We start from the raw sequence: 18882 nt of genomic DNA, 5'->3' as shown, positions 1-18882 counted from the left end.
TTCCTCTTTCCTCTGCTTTCTACAAACTTCCTTTTCTGTCACCACAGCTTGTTTGGTTGGAAATTTGTTAAGAAATGTTGTTATCAATATATTTTTGTACCTATTTTCTACTGATGATGAATATTAATTTTTAAGTAAATTTTATTATAACTATACTTAATCATTAATATCATTTAGTATCTGATATATATTACAAATTCTCCAACTCCTTCAAAGATATTTGTTTTTTCTCAAATTATACAAATCACCAACATTCCACATATCAATGCACTATTTTATTATACCTAAGTATATATTGTATTGTAGAAAATATGCATTGTGTATATGTGCGGGGGTATGTTTTTACATATATGTGTGCACTATTAAATGAGAAACATTGGCATGAATGTGGTAGGATTGTGCACATTTGGCATATTGATAGTTTCTCTGGCAACCTTATGATTTCTTTAAATTACATGCTTGACTTCATAGTCATTCATTTGGGAAGAATATTACACGTCCATTGGTGTTAAATTCTATCATTATGCTTATAAAAATATAATAAAAATAAATATGGGATATAATGAAATAGAAACAGAAAATTCTGATCTTAAAAATGTGAATTTTTTTAGTTGCTTTTGGATTTCAAATATAAGTATATTTTTTTCTGTGGGAAGTTTTGTTAGAAAATGTAAGTGGTACAATCAACAAGTATATGATATTTATCAATTAATTAAACCAAGGAGTTTATAAATCATAAAATTCTGAGGACAGTTTCTCAACTATAATATGTAACTTTGTTTTATTTATAATTACATTATTTCAAAAACATAAGAAAATGAGAAAGAACATGTTTGAAGATCATATCAAACTAATGTATTTCAACTAATGTATCGATTAGTCTGTTACATAAATTCTTATTTATTTCATATCCTTTTTTTGCTGTCATATATGTACATTTGAAATTTTTATTTAGTATCATTTCTTGTTATCATGTATCTTTGCAATCTTTAATAAAACAAAACAAAAAACAATGGAGGAGTAGATGGATGACCCTCCTCAGAGCTCAGAGTGCACATGTCAGGCATGTTTGCAAGACTTTAAAACCAAACATGATATTTACTGAAGAACTAGTGTGTCTACTTTGGCCCCGACTCCTTGAGGCTCTGCTATCTTTACTATTTTTGCATCTCCATAGCTTAAGGCATCTTACAATCTCAGCAAATGACATTATACCAGCCTTGACAAATGCAATTACATGCACACACACACACACACACACACACACACACACACACGGTAAATGAGACTAACAAACAGAACAAAGACCCTTTGTTCCATTGTCCATGCATTTCTCCATCTAAAAGATAAAAGTCTTCCCAGAATGAATGCTCTGCAGAGAACTAGAGGCTTCTCAAATAATACTTCCTCTAGAAAGCAAAAAACACTGCAGCTGTCCACATGCAGATTGTGAATTGTGCTGTACTTTCTTAGGGTTTCTAAACCACTATCTCAGTGGTCAAAATTTATTTGGCAACATTATAGCAATAAGAAAGATTCCTTTAGGCCAAAAGGAAGATGACATCATTAAAATATGCTACAACACACATATTTGCTTATTGGCTTAAGAATGGTTTCCATGATTTCAAGGAGCTGTTTTGTTAGAAACAATATATACTCTGGACAAGGTGAACTAAGCACCCCTCCTGGGCACCTGGGCAGGGAGGCCACACAGAGCAGTTCCAAGGCTCCATGGTACCCCCAAGATTAGCAGGAATACGGCACTGCACACAGAGCCTTTCTCCTACCTGCAGCTTCATCCTGCAGCAGGACTGCACTGGCGTCCCCAGGGCTGCTCGGCCCACAGCATGGTGCCCCGCTGGGTCCAAGGGTCAGGCCCTGCCACATAGGGTTGCTGCCTCAGACTTGTGTGGGCTTGTCAAGCCCTCCATGCCATGTATACTCCTGTGACCCAACTGGACTGACTACTTCCTCCAGCTGATTTCCAAAGAAGAGGGAATGAATGCATAATTCATGACAAGTCCATTCCAGCAATGATCCAGCTTCTCTTGACATCTGCCCAGCAGCAGCCACCCTCACTAATGCACAAGTAGAGCAAGTTCGGTTTCTCAGTCAATTGTGGAGAATGTTCCTGGATCTGTTGCTTTATTACCCAGACTTGAGATTTTTTTTTTAATGTAGAAAAGGTAAATGGTTAACCACAAATGTCAAAAAGAACAAAAAAAAGATACTTACCCCCTCTTAAACCTGTCAAGCTCAGAGGCTCTGGCTGCAGGAAGTGGCCCAGAGTACCCCTGTAGCCAACAATCTGTAGCTACAGGTTTACGCTAGCAGGATCAGCTTCTGGGACTGGAGAAAACCATTCTGTGGGTCAGGGGAGGGGAGCTTTGTCTCAGAGCCAGGAAGCTCGATATCAAGGGGAATCTCTCCGCTTCAAGGTGAATCTCCTGCTCTGGGCAATAAGAACTTTTCATGAACATAAATCCCTCCAATATGTTAGAGCTACATTTCCATACAAGTGAGTGTGAAGGAATCAATACGACAGATTTACAACAGCCAACTGGACACTGCCGCCACCTCCACCTCATGGAGGCCCAGCACCTTGCTGCTCTCTGCCTCTCCACACCCTGTACTGGACCTAAATGCTTTGCTTTTCTTTCTCCTTCTAGAAACATCTCCAGCTTCTGCTCTCCATCAGCTAGCTGTGTGACTATGAACACTGTGTCCCTGCTGCTTCTAATGCTTCTTCCTCTTTGTCTTCTTGGCCCCATGTTCCTCCTTTTGCCTCATTCTCTTGTTTCACCATTATGTCACTTCTGAGTTTATGCTTTATAAAATTCAAGTTCATATTAAGCTGTTTCACATACTCAGGAATTGTCCTCTCTTGGGACAGGGACAAGGCCCAGGCTTGCCTTGAACTTGCAATCTTCCTACGCAGACTGCCAAGTAGCTAGGATTACAGGCATTCCCTGGCTCTTCTCCATTATCTCTTCTGGGACAGACCCTGAATTCTCCTTCCACACACGCCATGCCTTTCTGTTTTACCTTGTCATGTGTGCAGAGGCTTGGCTCATGTTTTACAGGAGACTGCTATGTGACAGACACCCTTCCTTCTGCCTGGTCTGGGAGAGCTCAGCCCCTCCAGCCAAGTCAGGAGCTCCAGCTGGGGTTGCATTCTTTATGCAGATGTGGGAAGGGGGCTCCTGGAGCATGATAAAGGGAAAAGGAACCAGCTCAACTGGAGCAAGCCCCTGACTTGCAGGGCTCAAAGGATACCAGAAGCATGGTGCTTTCTTGCACGGAGCCCTACAGTCTGAGCACAGGAGCCCTCAGAAGCAGAATCTCTTGCTGATCTCTTCCTGACCGCTTTTTCCTGCTCCCTGTTCCCCAGGAAGGTCACAGAACTAGAGTTCCCCTTTTCCCAGCATTTCATAGAAACCAGAACCCTGTTCCCCAGAAGCCAGCCATAAAGCCTAGATAGCACTTGGATCTCCTTTGTCTTGTTGTGCGGAGCTAGAGCCACAATGAAGCTCTCTGACTTGCCTGTCTGACAGATCTGGAGATCCTGGGCCAACAGGAGTCCTGCACCATACTTTGAGGCAAGAAGGATCTGTAACAGCTCCACTGGACCCCATACTGGTCTCCCTTTCTGTCCAATTAAACTTCCACACAGGCACTCATACTTCATGAAGCCTGTGTCTTTGGGGCTTCATTCTGAAGGCTCCTCTGATGAGATAAATCTCCAACACTTTCCTTTTGTGTCCTGTGATAGGCTGGGGTCCTGCCATCCCCCTTATGGCTCCAGGGCTCCCCCATTTCTTGATGCCTTGTGAAGAGTCCTGTGGCTGGTCTCTTTCTCCTCCTCATAGTTACCCCTCTTCCTCCAACCACAGCCACCCCCAACCCCAGCAGGAGAGACCAGGAACCCTGTCCTTGGCTTAAGTGTGACTCTTTATTCCCCTCCTCTTCCCTACAGACTGGCTTCCCTGATGCTCCTTTCTGTCCTGTGTTCTGCTCCTCCCATGTCCGGGATGAAGACAAGCTGATGGCTGTGTCCACACCTTCCTGCCCAGCCCAGACATCCAGCATTGTGCTCTCTTGCAGGTGCTCCTTATGCCAGGAAAGCAGGGGATACAGCAAGTTCCCTGTGTGGTATGAGGCGGGAATCCTCTCAGTCCAGCCAGTCCCATTCTCACACATGTGCATCCGCCTCACTTATCAGCAGCTGCTTTCCTTGCAACCAGGAAAGCAGGGGATACAGCCATCAGGGAGGTATCCGCAAGTTCCCTGTGTGGTATGAGGCGGGAATCCTCTCCGTCCAGCCAGTCCCATTCTCACACATGTGCATCCGCCTCACTTATCAGCAGCTGCTTTCCTTGCTGAATGTGCTGCTGGTTTGCTTCTGCCAGTTTTCACCTATTTGCTGTTCTACTATGCAGTGTAAAGGATGACATTTTGGCCTTTCCCTTGTATCTGCTGTCTTTAAACATAAATCACACTACTTGAGGAAAAACAACACCCTCCTACACACACACAAAATCCTGACAGGCATCAACAAAAGCTCTACCCGCCAAGATGTAAAGCACAATGGACATTAAACACAAGCACTGGGACGCTGTTACCACAAGGACACTGCTGGAGGCCGACATGAACCCCTGTATCCTTCCGCTCCTCCTCAGAACCCTTATGCTCCTTAAAGCTGCTGCTCACCCTTCCTCTCTGAGTAGGCAGCAGGCTCCTAAGAGTCAGCCAGATGCCTGGAGATGTCTCCTCCACTCAGCAACAGCAACAGGCAGACTCTCGTCCTCCCTCCTTCTACCTGCCAAGCCACATGCAGTCCTGAATATGTGCACAGTCATGCACAACTATCAGGGAAACTTACCTTGACAGAGAGAGAACCTGGGGCCTGGAGGTTCCGCAGGCTCCAGTCAGCCTAGGTGTACACCCCTCTCCTCCCTTTGTTATGGCTGACAGCTTACTGAGCTGGGACAGTTTTCAATGTTAAGGGCTTAGCTTACTCCTTCTGTTTGGCAGCAGAAAGCATCAAGCAGCACTTGGCTGCCAAAAGTATTTATCTCTCGTTTTAATAGGAGTATGTTTTAAATTAACACAGAATCTCATGATGATTACTGGAGAATGAAGTGTGCTTGATGTTGCTCAGAAGAGTCAACAATCCTTAGAGTTAACAGAGACAGAGTCCAGGTCAGATCACCTGGCCTGACTTGATCTAGAACCTGAACCTCTCATGTCACAGCTCTGGCTGTTGCTCCTCAGCATCCCCAGTAATGCAGGCCCCCCACCTCCCGGACAGCCAGTCATGCATACATGTACACATGCACACAAGCATGCACACACACACACACACACATGCTCTCAGGGCATCCACGAATACTTTCAGGCTCAGGCTTGGCCTGAGTTTTCTATGGGAACACTGGACTGGAAAAGCAAATTAAAAGGAGGTCATACCACTTGGCACAATGGTAGTAGTAGCAGTAAGGAGGTGGCTTAGCAGATTTCACCAGAGGACAGGTGGCAGCGGGTTTATAAATTCTGCCTGTGGACTCCACACACACACACACACACACACACACACACACACACACCCCACTCTAGAATCTCGGTCCATGCCATCCTGAGAGTGGCTGTGACAGAACATACAAGTGTCTTGTCTGGAAGAAGGTCCACAACTGCTTTAAGACAAGATCCCAGCATGCAGTGCCCTTCGTGTGTATCCTGCACCTTCATGAAGTGACACTGTGCTCTCCATGCCCCCCTGGCAAACTGAAGCTTAAGTAAATAGTCTTAAATGTTAAGCCAGGTGTACTCGGTGGCTGAGGCAGGCAGAGGGTGAGTTTGAGACCAACCTAGACTTCAGAATGACAGACTGTCTCAAAAATCCAAAAATTAAACAAAAAGTCTGCCACAGGCAAGGGTTTTCAATATTCTTTCCAGGGTGAACACCAGAAAGGCACAGGAGCTGCGGGGCAACGTTGTGTTCCAAGTGGCAACTTGACAACCTAATTGTCCAATTTTAGGGTGATCACAGTATCAGCTTATTTTTCATATACATCTATGCTTTTTTGAGTTACCACTTTGTTCTACTGTATCTCAAATATCATCACCTATCCCTTAACTTGTGTCCTTTTTTTAAGTATTCCTATACTGGGTTTAAAATTCCCACTGACAGATCATTCTAGAAGGCCTTGAGCCCACATAGACACTGGTAAAAATGTTTCTCCAGAGAACAGCCATCCTGACAGGTAACAGGACAGCTGACCCTCATACAGCAACCCAGGTTTCTCTTGAAGACTGAGAAGTCTCTTGGGTGTCTAAGGCAGAGATTCCCTTACGACTGCACCACTACCTCCCACCTTGTATGGCCCGGATAATGGAAGCCCATGGTGGTGCCCTGCTCTGCTGAGGTGGTCTCCCATATGCTGTAAGCTGAGTTCTTCAGAAGCAAACACGACAAAGGCGCAATGCAGTGACAGGATGGCTGCTGGGAGGGGTGTTATTTCATCCCCTATACAAGGAAGATCACAAACGGTCTGACATGCAGCCAGCTCCAAGAGGAGCTGAGGTGAGGCGAGGAGAGGGGAGCATGCAGTGAGGACACAGGGCAAGCCCACTATGCCTATCTATGCCTGAGGCCTCACTTGGTACCTCAGTACAGTCCAATAGGTGATGATAACTATTTACTCAATAAATTAAAAAAGGCACAAGATCAAGATAAAAGTAAGCAAAGCAAAGAAAAGAACATTTAACTGTGTCCAGTGTGAGCTTGTGTAGTGGCACTAGGGTATAGATAGGAAACAGAGAGTAGAGATGGGTGAGATCATCAGGGAGAGACAGGTGGCCTGAAAAGATACAGCCATCAGCAGTGCAAGCAGCCTGCAAGAGCAAGTCAGTAACGGGCAAAAGTCCAGGATAAAGGCCAAGCAAAGGGCTGCCTGCTCTTTCTGTGCCTCACCTATGACACAGAAATGAGGACAGTGTAAGGATGAAAGAAGCCAGCATCCACAGGGCCTTGAGTGGGACAGCACTTTGTGAAGTTAGCATAAGCATCTGCTATGTTCAATTAAACAAAACAAATCCTTGGTAGAACTTCACCCACCAAGATGGTGAAAAGTGGCCATGTGTGAAGAGTTAACAAAATGATCTCCACCTATGAAAGGTGTAGCCAGCCATCTGCTGTGAATGAGGACAATTTTCATATTTAGAGCTTTAGGTAACATTCACAAGAGACTTATTTAATTCACATAGGACAGCTGCAAAAGAGCAGTTACAACCAACAGACCACACCACCAAGTCCTACAGTGATATCTGGACAAATGTGTTCTTCTATCATCTTCACTCAATTTGGCTGCAACACACTAAAACCATCAGCAGGCACTTCCCTTCCCACGCAAGCACACCAGACTGGGCTTTTCCTCATCAGCCATGCTCAGCAGACCAACACCCGAGGTCAGTCACACCCTGTGGAAGCCCACAGCAGACCACTACCATAGCTCTATAGAGAGCACAGCCAGAACCAGCAGTGTGAGGTCTGACTACGAATCCTAAAACTGTAGGACCTCAATGGTGTGTGTGTTCTGTAGATGCTTCCACTTATTTAAGCTTCACTTCCTTTTTTGACTGGAAATAACAATATACACTTCTAGGGTACAATGTGATATTTCAATTGTATACAATGTGAATTGTTAAATCAGGCTAATAGAAATTCACCACCTCACAGCTTCATTCCATGGTGAGAACATTTATGCCACAGTTTGATTTGGTCACCAGCTGGTGGCACCATATACATAGAAATGGAAATGCCAGGTCATCTGGTATTTCCATTTTTAGTTAGGCTATCTCTGAAAGCCTAAAACTCATTTACAACACCAACAGCACAAGGTTCCCTATCTCTACTCCCTCACCTGTGAGGCCCTCTGATAACAGCCAGTCTAATACCTTTGAGGTGACATCTCATTGTGGGTTTAATCTGTATTATCTGATAATGTGCTGGCCATCTGTGTCTTCTCCTTTTGAGAAATGTCTATTCAATTCCTTTTCCCATTTTTAGTATGACTGAATTCTTCTTACTGCGCACTTGAATGCTTTGTTATGTTTTGGGTATCAGCCTCCTATCTTGATATAAAATTTACAAACATTTTCTTTCAATCTCTGGATTGTGTTTTCACTATATTGCTTTCTTTGCTGTGCAGAAACATTTTGGCTCGATACAATCTTGTCTTTCTATATTTGCTTTTACTGCTTGTGCTTTTGAAGTTATATTCAAGAAGTTACTGCCAAGACCAATGTCACACACTTTCCTCATTTTCTCCTAGTAATTTTACAGTTTTCTGTAAAAGTTCTCATTTTCTCCTAGTAATTTTACAGTTTTAGGCCCTATACTTACATCTTCAATTAATTCTGAGTTGATCTCACATAAGGGGTAATAAAAGAGTGTTGTGTATAAAATTATAAAGTTGTGTATAAAATTTTTTAGTGGTATATAATTTTATCAACTGCACTTATGCTTTCAAAAAACCTACCCAAACAAAAGAAAACACTTCAAACTGATCAACTTCAATCCCAATGTGTGATAACAGCATTATTTTATATCTCTAGAAAAACAAATGCACTTCTCTCTCCACTCCCCAGGGTAAGAAGCCTCTAAGGTAGAAGCCACTTTTCAGTGCAGGAGGAATCACCTTTGATTAAATGGCAGTGCTCTATGCTTTCCCACACACTTGTGCAAACAGGAGAGGCCCCAGGGCATTATGGTGATGATGTGATTACCAAAACAGGAAAGTATCCTTGTTGGAAGCAGACCTGAAAAGATCACTCTAGGGACCAAGGAAAGCTGCAGGTGATAAACAAATACCTGGTTTCCAGGTACAGTATGAATATTGTTTGTTCCCAGCAAAACTCACATTGAGGAGTGGTGCCTGTGGTGTGGCACTAAGAGATGGCAGGACTTTGAGAGGTGTTTTGGTTCTCGAGGGATCTGCCATCATAACAGGACTGGCGTGGTTACCAAGAGAGTGGACCAGTTACCAGAGCACAGGCTGTTACAGTGTTGGCCCGATTGTCCTCTATTCTCTTTGTCTCCACCCATTTGTTCTTCTACTCTTCCACTGTGCACGGAGCAGCATGAAGTCTTCACCAGCATCTTCCAGACTCCAGAACTATAAGCTTATTAAATAACTCTTTTCTAATGTATGACATCATTTCAGGTGTCCTATCATGGCAACAGAAACTAAGATAATACTAACATCTTGATGCTCAAGCAGGTAAGGTAGATGGATGACTCAGAAAGCTAAGCAGATGATCTACCAGGCAGTAATTTAGAAGTATGTCTTTTCTTTCTTTCCTTTTTTGGTACTGGGGACCAAACTCAGGTCTTTGCACTTGTGAGGCAGGCGGCAGAACCACTGAGCTAAATCCCCAGCCCCAATTTAGAAGTATTTCTAAAGATGCATTCTTGTCTCTTCACATTAATACACTTCTATAAGAAGCCAGCAATGACCTACAAGAATAACCAGAATGTTGACGCTCAACCAAGTAATTCATGAAACAAAGGATTTTTATCTCACAGAGTAAGACCATGATTCCTGGGGACAAAATAGGAATGTTAACAAAAGAAAGAGGCAGTTTGTTTTATGTGGGATCTCAAATCTCTGGTAGCCAAAATAACAGAACAAATTCCCTTTGGAGGTTCAGCACTGTGGAAAATACAGTACCCCAGTGCCCCACCACCACCACCAAACTGGCTGATGACACTGAGGAAGTCCAAACACTACAGTGGGAGCATCTAGGTAGCCAGGAGATGCTGCGATTCTGAACTCAGTCTCCTTATTTTAGATTTCTATTACTTAAAAGAGAACAACTTATCTAGTAGAAAAAGAAACAATGCTTAATAAAGGGTAAAAGTATGGTTGACTGGGTTCACTATGCTGCTATCACTTGAACATGGCAAGGCCCTCTTCTCGTGGGTTTTGGGTCCAGATGAGAACACACTGGCTGCCAACAAGCACAAATCCACAGAACAAATCTAAACACATTCAGATGACCATCACCCTGCTGCTGCCAGTAGCAAGACAGTGAGACCATAGTGGCCAGAAGCACTTGAAATCATGAAAGAAAATACCCATTTTCCTTTCAATATAAGCTAACCACTGAATCACTTTTCAGGGCACCTGATACAGATCAGTCCTTTCAGAGTCTCATGGTGAAGAGGCAGAGTCCAAAATTTTAAGTGTATTCTCCAGACAACCTTTCGATTTGGGTTCCAGACACACCTGGATTCTACTAATTCAATGACCCAAGCCAAGGCATTGATGTACCACAATGACAGGCTGGAGGTCCACTCAGCTAGTCCAGACCATGGTGAAGGTGATGTGCTTCCAGAGCTGGCAGCCTGGCAGTCTCTTCAATCATAGTAAGACAGTGAGGTGTTTTTCACCAGAAGTAGTAACAGCAACTTTCTAATTCCTTGGCTCCTAATCTTGGCAGAATGGTCCTGGGCGTTAGGAGTCGCTTCTGGAACCCAGAGAAGGCACTACTCAGCCAGCACTGGCTTCCCTGAACCATAGCCCTCTCTGTAAATGAACTGCAAAGTATGTTTTGCTCACAATGTACCTTAGCGCCCTGGGCTGTTACCAGGTGGATGGTATAGGAATTTTTCTAAAATGGCATGAAACTGAGATTATGCAATGACACATGTACTTCCAAACAATGACTTGATGGCCAAAGGTAAAACTGTCTTTCAGACATTTAAAAATATACATTAACAAGCCTATACTTGCTGTGCAGAAAACGTTTTCAGTTAGGCCTATAACAAGACACTGAGACAGTGTACCTCGGTACTTGTTAATTGGTTCATGGAGCTGCAATTAGTACCAAACAGATTACTTTAGCTGGAAAAGATAACCAGGCACAGGCAATCAACACCAACAAGTTCTAGCTTGCTCATCAAGTACCAAATTCAACAAGTTCCAAAGCAAGTGAGTACCAAGGTATGACTGTAATTTTAAACTGTAGCCAAAAAAATTCTCCAAGCAAACAATAATATACTGCTTTTGAAACAATACAAATATCACAGGTTCCCAAACAAAGACAAAGCCTAAAAAGCAATGCCTCATTATCTATAAAAACCTAAATACATGTACCAATATCTAAGTGATGGCCCCAGCTGTCCTTTAAAAGACTAGAGAACCCCCCTCTGACCCTGCATAAGTTACAAACTCTCCAGAGAAGGACAGAAACAGGCTGGGGCAGAGGGCCCCATGGAGAATCAAAGCACCAATGCTCACTTGGTGAGATGAAAGCCACCTCTGCAGTTGGTGAACATGGCTACAGGGACAAAGAGGAGTACCTCTGCAGAGCTGTTTGGCCTCTTAGCACCTCTTCTCTGAGCAAAAGAGAATCAAGATCATACCTAAACATGCCAGGTTTAATGTGTGCTAGGGGACATGCACAAAGCAGAATGGACCCTGATGCACACAAATTCACTTTCGAACCCATCCAGGTGCACATTGGCCCTGGAAACTTACAGATGCTGCATTCAGCTCAGTGCAGCTGCTGCAATGCTCTCAGAGGTCCTGCCAGTATGCCTCAGTGCCAGGGCTCCCAGAAATGTTTAAACTGTCACGTGTTCAAAAGTACTGTCCCACTAAGGTGGGGCAAAATAGTTTGTCTTCTCCATACCAATCTAAATCCCAGTGTTTTATATATATATATCACTTCTTGGACTTTTGACTAAGATCAAGTGTAAATCCCAGTGCTATTTATTCAAAGCTTTAAATCCCTGTCAAATAACGCAGTTCAGTAAGCATTTGCAGAAGAGTGTGTGTAAAGTGTCATTTGCAGAAGGGGGTATGTAAAGAATACACTTTCCTGGCCTAAAAAGATGGACATCTTCCTTTCTCTATTCCATGTACAGACTGCTACAGACTAAATGTCCACACCACTCCCCAAATTCCTCAGTTGAATTCCTAATGCCCAGTGTTCTGCAATCTGGAGATGAGGCGTCAGAGAATACAGCAACAGGTTTATACACTTAGATGAAGATATTGTAGCTAGGTAAGTTAATGAGATATCTTGTACACAGTTAGACAGGGCCCCCACTCAAGGCCCCAGTCCTCAAGGTGGCCAGCCTCCCAGGAGCCAACACAGCAAGGAGGAGCCAACATGGAGAACAACTGAGGCACATTTGAGGCTGAGGCAGGAGTATCACTGCAAGTTCAAGGCCAGCCTGAGACCTTGTTTCAAAAAAAACACTAAAAGAAATATAAAATAGGAACACGATGGAACTGAGGAGCACACATTTCAATAGCAGCCTGTAAAGGCCAGGGAGAAAGCATGAGGCTGTCCTTGGCTCCCCTGTCCCTGCCATGTGCCCTCCCACATCCAATGGATGAATCAACTGACATATCTCTTGTTTTTGTCACCCAGTCCTAGATGAAGCCACCATTGCTTTGCCCTCAGCCAAGGATCTTCAGGGACTGGAAGGATGCCAAATCCAGCCTGTGTCTGCCTGTAAACAACACTGTCCTGGGACAATCAAGTCCACATGTCACGTGCTGTGTCTGAGCACCCGCACACTGCAATGGCAGAGAGGAGTCAGAGAGACCAGGCTATAGAGTCTGAAACACAGGAAGTGAGGTAGCACATTCTTGTATCTATTTTCTGGCCCTTCACAGATCAAGTTCACAAACCTACACTAAATTAGTTATTAAATAACTCCAGTTAGTCTATCACTCCTTGAATTCACTCTCCAAAGTTCACGTTGCATATAAGTGTTAATAACAAAACTTTGATCCTTCATTCTGAGGACAGACAAATCCAAACTCCTTAAGGAAACTTCCTAGTAATTTGTGCAACCTTCTACAGTCCTACCTAGTCCACCCTTTATGACTCAACCTCTTTAGACTCACTCTGCACCAACCTCTAGACATGCACCTGTAGCATCCCAAACTGGGACACACCCTTCTCCCTCTCTAACCAGTTCCAGGTCACTGCTCAGTTCTCCATACCAACGGCCACCTCTCCAGGAGCCTCTATGGACCCTGGGCTGGGTTAAGGCCATCATGAGCGCACCCACTTCTGTCGCTATGCTAAAACTGCCTATTCAGCTGTCGCCAGAGTTTGGCAGACATACACTGTGGTGTGAACTGTGGTATCCCTGCACCAAGCAGCACACATGGCCTTCACACTGAGCTACATCTCCAGACTTTTTCTTTTTTTTTTTTTTAATTTTGACATAGGATTTTGTTAGATCACTAAGTTGCCCAGGCTCAGCTTGAACTTGTGATCCTTCTGCCTCAGCCTCCCCAGAATGCTGGGATTACAGTTCTGCACCACCACACTCAGCTCTAACTTTTACTTCATATATAGTGATTTACCAAAAATAATCAGGCAGACTTAATCACTGAAAATAAATTAGGCCTTTAAGTTAACCATCTATTCACTATTTACAAGCAAAGTGAATTTACTATTATATTTGAAAATTTAAAAACTAACCAACAGACAGTCTCTTTGAGTACACTCTGTATGTGCTTTTTATTACAAGATCAAAGAAAACCCTAATCTTTGGAGCTTAAATATTATTAGTCTGGATCACATCTATGGAAATTTTAATAATAATAGAAATTTAGTAATAATAAAAAGCTTTTCTCCCATTACCTGTTCTTCTCTCTCCTTGTCTTTGGTCTTGATCCTGTAGACTCTAGCAGAAGTGGTGTCCTGGGCTGGAATGGCAGAGACCTGGTGCAGCGGCATGTTCATCCCAGCCTGCAAACTGGTTCCCCTCTCTACAGAAGACAGTCTCCACTGCTAGAGTCATCTTGGGCCATGGACCTGGAGCTGAGAGGAGAGAAATATAACCCAGCTAACATACTCATCAGGTTTCCAAGAGTCAGATTAGCATTCTGTATTTATATTTATTCTCACACTTAAAAAAGTCACAATGAGCTGGGTGTGGTGGCTGGTGGCACACGCCTGTAATCCCAGCACTACAGAGGCTGAGGCAGGAGGATCACTGCAAAGTTCAAGACCAGTCTGGGCTACACAGTGAGTTCTAGGGCAATCTGAACTACACAGTGAAACCCTGTTTAAAAAAAAAAAAGTCACAATGATAAATGCTTCCTCTTTTAAAATGATAAGATGACTTTTTGATGGAAACTAATATTTTCTTCTTATAATAAATGGGAGCACCTGAAAGAGCTGGTGATTCAGAGATGTGTAATCGAGATCAATTTTCTATTCTCTACTTAAATTTAAAATATACCAGTGCCTACATTCAATTATATTATTTTTGAAGTTAATTATTTTTTACAATCACTCATCTTAATATAAGTCATGATCTTTCCTTAAAACTCCTGCCATAAATCTACAGTATACTAAGATCAGAGATTAAGAAGCCTAAAATAAATTCACAGTATCTACAATCCATGCCTAACTGTGGTGGTAAACTTTTCCTGTGAAGCACAAGATAAATATTCCATGTGTATGGGCCACATTGTGCCTGCTACCTACTCTGGCTGGCAGCCAGAGGACAGCCACACATGCGGATGAATGAGTGGTCAAGGTCTGTGTCTCCACCCGCTTGTCCCCCACAGGTTCATGTCCTGGAGGTTAGGTGGTAGGTCCTGGAAGAGATGGGGATCAGGTCTTTCGGGGGCTAAGTACTTTTGTTATAGGAGTGAGGTCTTAATTAGCTACCTCAAGAGCAGGCACTGTCTTCCTCTTGACACGTGAAGCACCTCCTCTCTCCCTTCCTCTATTTCTGGTATGTCTCCCATCCACCTTGTGAGGGCACGGCAAAGGGCCCTCCCCAAAGGACAACCTGACCCCATGCTCTTGGACCTTCACAAGTATGAGCTTATTAAACCTCTATAAAGTAACCAGCCTCTGTATTTTGTTTAGCAACACAAAAAGGACTGAGACATTCTGTTCCAGTAGAGCATTGTTACACACACAGGTGGCAGCTGTATTTGGGCCTTGGCTGCAGTCTGTCAAGTGCTGCTCTAAGTGCCCAGGGAAGATGGGGTAGTGGGCACTGGGAACCCTGACTGGCTGCCATGGTGAAGCAGTGTGTGCCCATGCTATTTCCAGCGACTCTGGGTACTCTCTACAACCCTGAGAGCCCAGTAAATAAATGCATTTTCTCTTTTCCATTCTCTCCCCACCACCCCCACAGAACTATCAGATTATACAAATCCAACAAATACTGACTATTCATAAGATTCAAACAGCTCTGTGCTTTTAATCCTAACAAAGGGCAGACACCTTAAGCCCAAATGAGGGTGCTCTCATTTGAGGGGTTTCATGTATGAACCCTGCCAAAAGGACGAATGCTAGGCAGGGAAGGCAAATGGCAGAACCCATAGCCCTAAGGCCACATAAGACAAGTAGACACTTCTGCCTTTCAGGCAATTGTGAGGCTGGTCTCACTCCAACAGTGTCACTGACCATGCATCAGAACACCAGGACTCACAGAAGGACCCTTCCTACCACTCAGATGAACACACAGGAAGGAAGGGACCAATATACACAGGAACATGAACTAAAAAAATACTGTTTTTTAAAATAATTTTATAACAGGTACCTAATAAGCAAAAACACCAAGGAAGCAGAGGAGGTGATGTTAGCATCTCGATGTTCCCCAGAGCCTGCTCCACACCAGCCTCGATGAATCAAGAACAGGAGTCTGGGCCCTGCAGGTGGTGTGAATGGCAGTGTCAAAACATCACACAGACACACACTTCCTGCTGACCTGCCTGGCACTCCACAGGACTCTGCGGTGAGCCACTTCATCACAACTGCACTACTGGAGCTCTGTCACAGACAACCTTCATGCAGCCTCCTGTACCCCCTCAGGCCCATCAGGTGTCAGCACTGCTGTGGTGCTTCTGTTACAATCCTCATTGTTACATCACTGCACAGTTGTGACCAGCATGGGGCCCCAGTCATATCATAGAAACAAGCACAAGAGGGGCTTACAGTTTTTGCAGAGTGTTGAAGGATTTCCTTCCTGACAGCCAAGTGAGCCTCTCTTCCACTGTGCACCCCAACCTCCGAAGCAGGAGAAGCGACCCCTCTCACATCGGATACATTCAGCATAAACACAAGGGTACAAACAAAGCAAAAAATAGACTGTGTCCCTTCATGGTGTGACAGCTTATGTGACCACCCAAGGTAAGCACAGACATCATGTACGGTCATGGTAAGCTTGGCACACAAAAACCCACAAGCCACAGGATTTTCATCCTGAGTAACCCATCTGGGGTAAAGCTATATAAAACTGAGGTACAACTAAAGTGTGATCATTTCAGCAACGGAAAAGCACTGACATGATATGCAGGTGATAAAATGACACACGTGTGCAGTAACAAGCTGGGTAAACAGACACACAAGCAAAAATCCTTGGATGGAAGTCACAAAAATGCTGACAGCAATTTAGTGGTTGAGCAATATAAATGATTTTTCATTTCTCTGGCTTCCAAAGTTTAATGATGTATTGGTTTCGCTGTTAAATGGATGCCTTCAAAAAGTTAAAATAAAAAGCTAAGCCACTCCACATGGGTTGTCAATTGTAAGAATTTGTCCATAAGGACAAACATCCCTAAAGGGGCTGATTTTCCATAAGGATGCATTTCTGACAGACTTGCAGAAAGAAGTTTAACTTGATATAAAGTAGGTTACACTCTCAGGATGCAGACGAGTATAGGCATTCTAGGGTCTGCCTTCTGCTCCTTTTCCTTGAACACTTCAGCAGAGCCCTCTCTCTTCAAATCCAGCCTTGTGCACCATGGAAACAGTTTGCCTTTTCTCATGGGCGGGAGCTATTACTGATGACTTTCCTTCCAAGAGTTACTGACAGTGAAGACTGTACTACTTTATATTTTAAACATAGCGAGGCCTATTTTATTATCATGTTCACATCACACTATTTCCCCTGGACACACTTCCCACAAGATATGACCACGATGGGATGGTCTTTGGCCACAAGAGGAAGGAGCTTAGAATGTGGACTGCATAGTGGGACACAGTGTTGGCCAGGGAAGGTGGACCAGGGAGGCAGCCCCTTGGCTCCAGTCATAACTGAGCATGTGCCAGCACTCACAGGTATGTCACTGTGCCAGATTGGAAACCTGTCTATCTGTGGCAGGAACCATCATCTTTCACAGCAGAGAATAAACAACAGCATTAGTAAAGGTGCTTTTCTCTTAACATGGCTATGGAGAAATCTCCTGATCCAAAGTAGTATAACATCCTCTTTTTCATGAGGGGAAACTGATTTTCTGTGTAGGAGGCCACGTGCCCTCATCTGACCAAGAGATCAGGCTTTCTCCAGAACAGTGTCTACTGTAATCTCCCTCAGTTCCTTCCCTCAGTCTCACAGACTCACTCAGGGCCTCCACCCTCTCAAGAACAGAGTGAGTCACATTGTGTGGTGCAAAGGGAAAGGCCCCAGCCCTGGGATGTACCCAGAGGCCCTGCCCCACACCCTTAGGCTCCACAGGGGCTCATTCTTCCTTCTCTTGCTGCCATTATCATCTATTGCCTTGGCCCTGAAGTCTCTGTCACACCACCTCCCAAGGAAGATGCACACTGAGTGGCTTACATCATTTCATGCTGGCACAGGTAATAAAATCTGGTGTCCAGACAGAACTATGAATGTTCCGTGCAACACTTAACCTTAACAACAAAAATGAATAGGCCAGCCAGGCATGGTGGCGCATGCCTGTAATCCCAGCACTTGGGAGGCAGAGGCAGGAGGATCCCCTGAGTTTGAGGCCAGCCTGGGTTACACAGTGAGTTCAAGGCCAGCCTGAACTACACAGTAAGACCCTGTTCTCAAGGAAAAACAACAACAACAACAATAAAATGAATAGGCCATGGAACATCCACACCCGCCTCTTGGGTTCCCAATGGCCCCCACTATCTCACCTTGTATGGTTCTGCCCACCACAAGCTACCTCTGTGTTCCCAGGTCCCAGCAACCGTGCTGACCTTTTCTTATTAACCAGAGGAGAGCTCCAGAAAAGATAAGCCAAAACACACACACATACATACTCTGAGGAAAACCAAAAAATATGAAATTTTAAAATCCCATTACACACACAATCGATACTTTCCTGGAGGTACAGGTGAGGTAGCACCTACAAAGCTAAAACTTGATAATATGAATAAGGAAGAGAATAAAGAAGCACTCGTGCCAGGAATTTAGCTCAGTGGTTCTTCTGCTTGCCTCACAAGCACAAGGTCCTAAGTTCAATCCCTAGTACCAAAAAAAAAAAAAAAAAAAAAAAAAAAAAAAAAAAAAAAAAATAAAAAAAAAAAAAAAAAAAGAAACATTCATGAAAATTCAGAATGACAAAAAAAAATTAAATCACAAAAACTGCCAAGAAAGAAATTTTAAAAAACACATGAAAGAAAATAAGGGAGAAGATAGAAGAGTGACATTAAGAATATCCACAGACTATTCTAGAAACTCCAACATCCGGCCCAAAAGGAATTCCAGAGAACAGTGGAGAACACAGAGGGAAAGAAAAACCAGAAATAACTTGAGCACCCAGGACAGAAAAAGAGATGCATAACCAGATGACTGGACACTCAAGAAGTCCCCAGTACAATGGAATTTTTTAAAAGTCTGAACCAAAGCTACTATCTGTTATTATAAAGCTCTTTATCATCATAAAGTTCTAAGACTCCAAAGATAAAGGAAACTTCCTTGCAGGATGGATACTGCATTCCCAAGCAACAAAAATCAAATTAACTCAGACATTTCAACAGCACCACAGGGTCAAGAATCACAAAGTTAAGGCGTCCTCAAAGCTCTTAAAGAGCCACACAGAACCCTACACAGCCCAACTACAGACAAGCAAGAAT

At 43.7% G+C, this 18882-nt stretch overlaps 1 protein-coding gene across 7 annotated transcripts in view; it reads right to left on the bottom strand.

The window, feature by feature from the left end:
- The window catches only part of Marchf8 (membrane associated ring-CH-type finger 8), a 96152-nt gene that overhangs the window by 36892 nt on the left and 40378 nt on the right, over positions 1-18882 (bottom strand). For 5 of the 7 annotated variants that reach the window (XM_010622490.1, XM_010622486.1, XM_010622491.1 and 2 more), the window contains exon 2: positions 13672-13851. In XM_010622490.1, the coding sequence (XP_010620792.1) occupies positions 13672-13773 (102 nt within the window). In that variant the 5' untranslated portion in view covers positions 13774-13851. Of the gene's footprint in view, positions 1-1787; positions 1879-13671; positions 13852-18882 lie in introns of those variants that run through there. The other 2 variants (XM_033761945.1, XM_033761946.1) reach the window with 1 other exon arrangement.

Source organism: Fukomys damarensis, unplaced genomic scaffold, assembly GCF_012274545.1.
Source record: "Fukomys damarensis isolate Sample0158 unplaced genomic scaffold, DMR_v1.0_HiC HiC_scaffold_1, whole genome shotgun sequence".
NCBI classification, from domain to species: Eukaryota; Metazoa; Chordata; class Mammalia; order Rodentia; family Bathyergidae; genus Fukomys; species Fukomys damarensis.
This window is presented reverse-complemented; position numbering and strand designations above follow the sequence as displayed.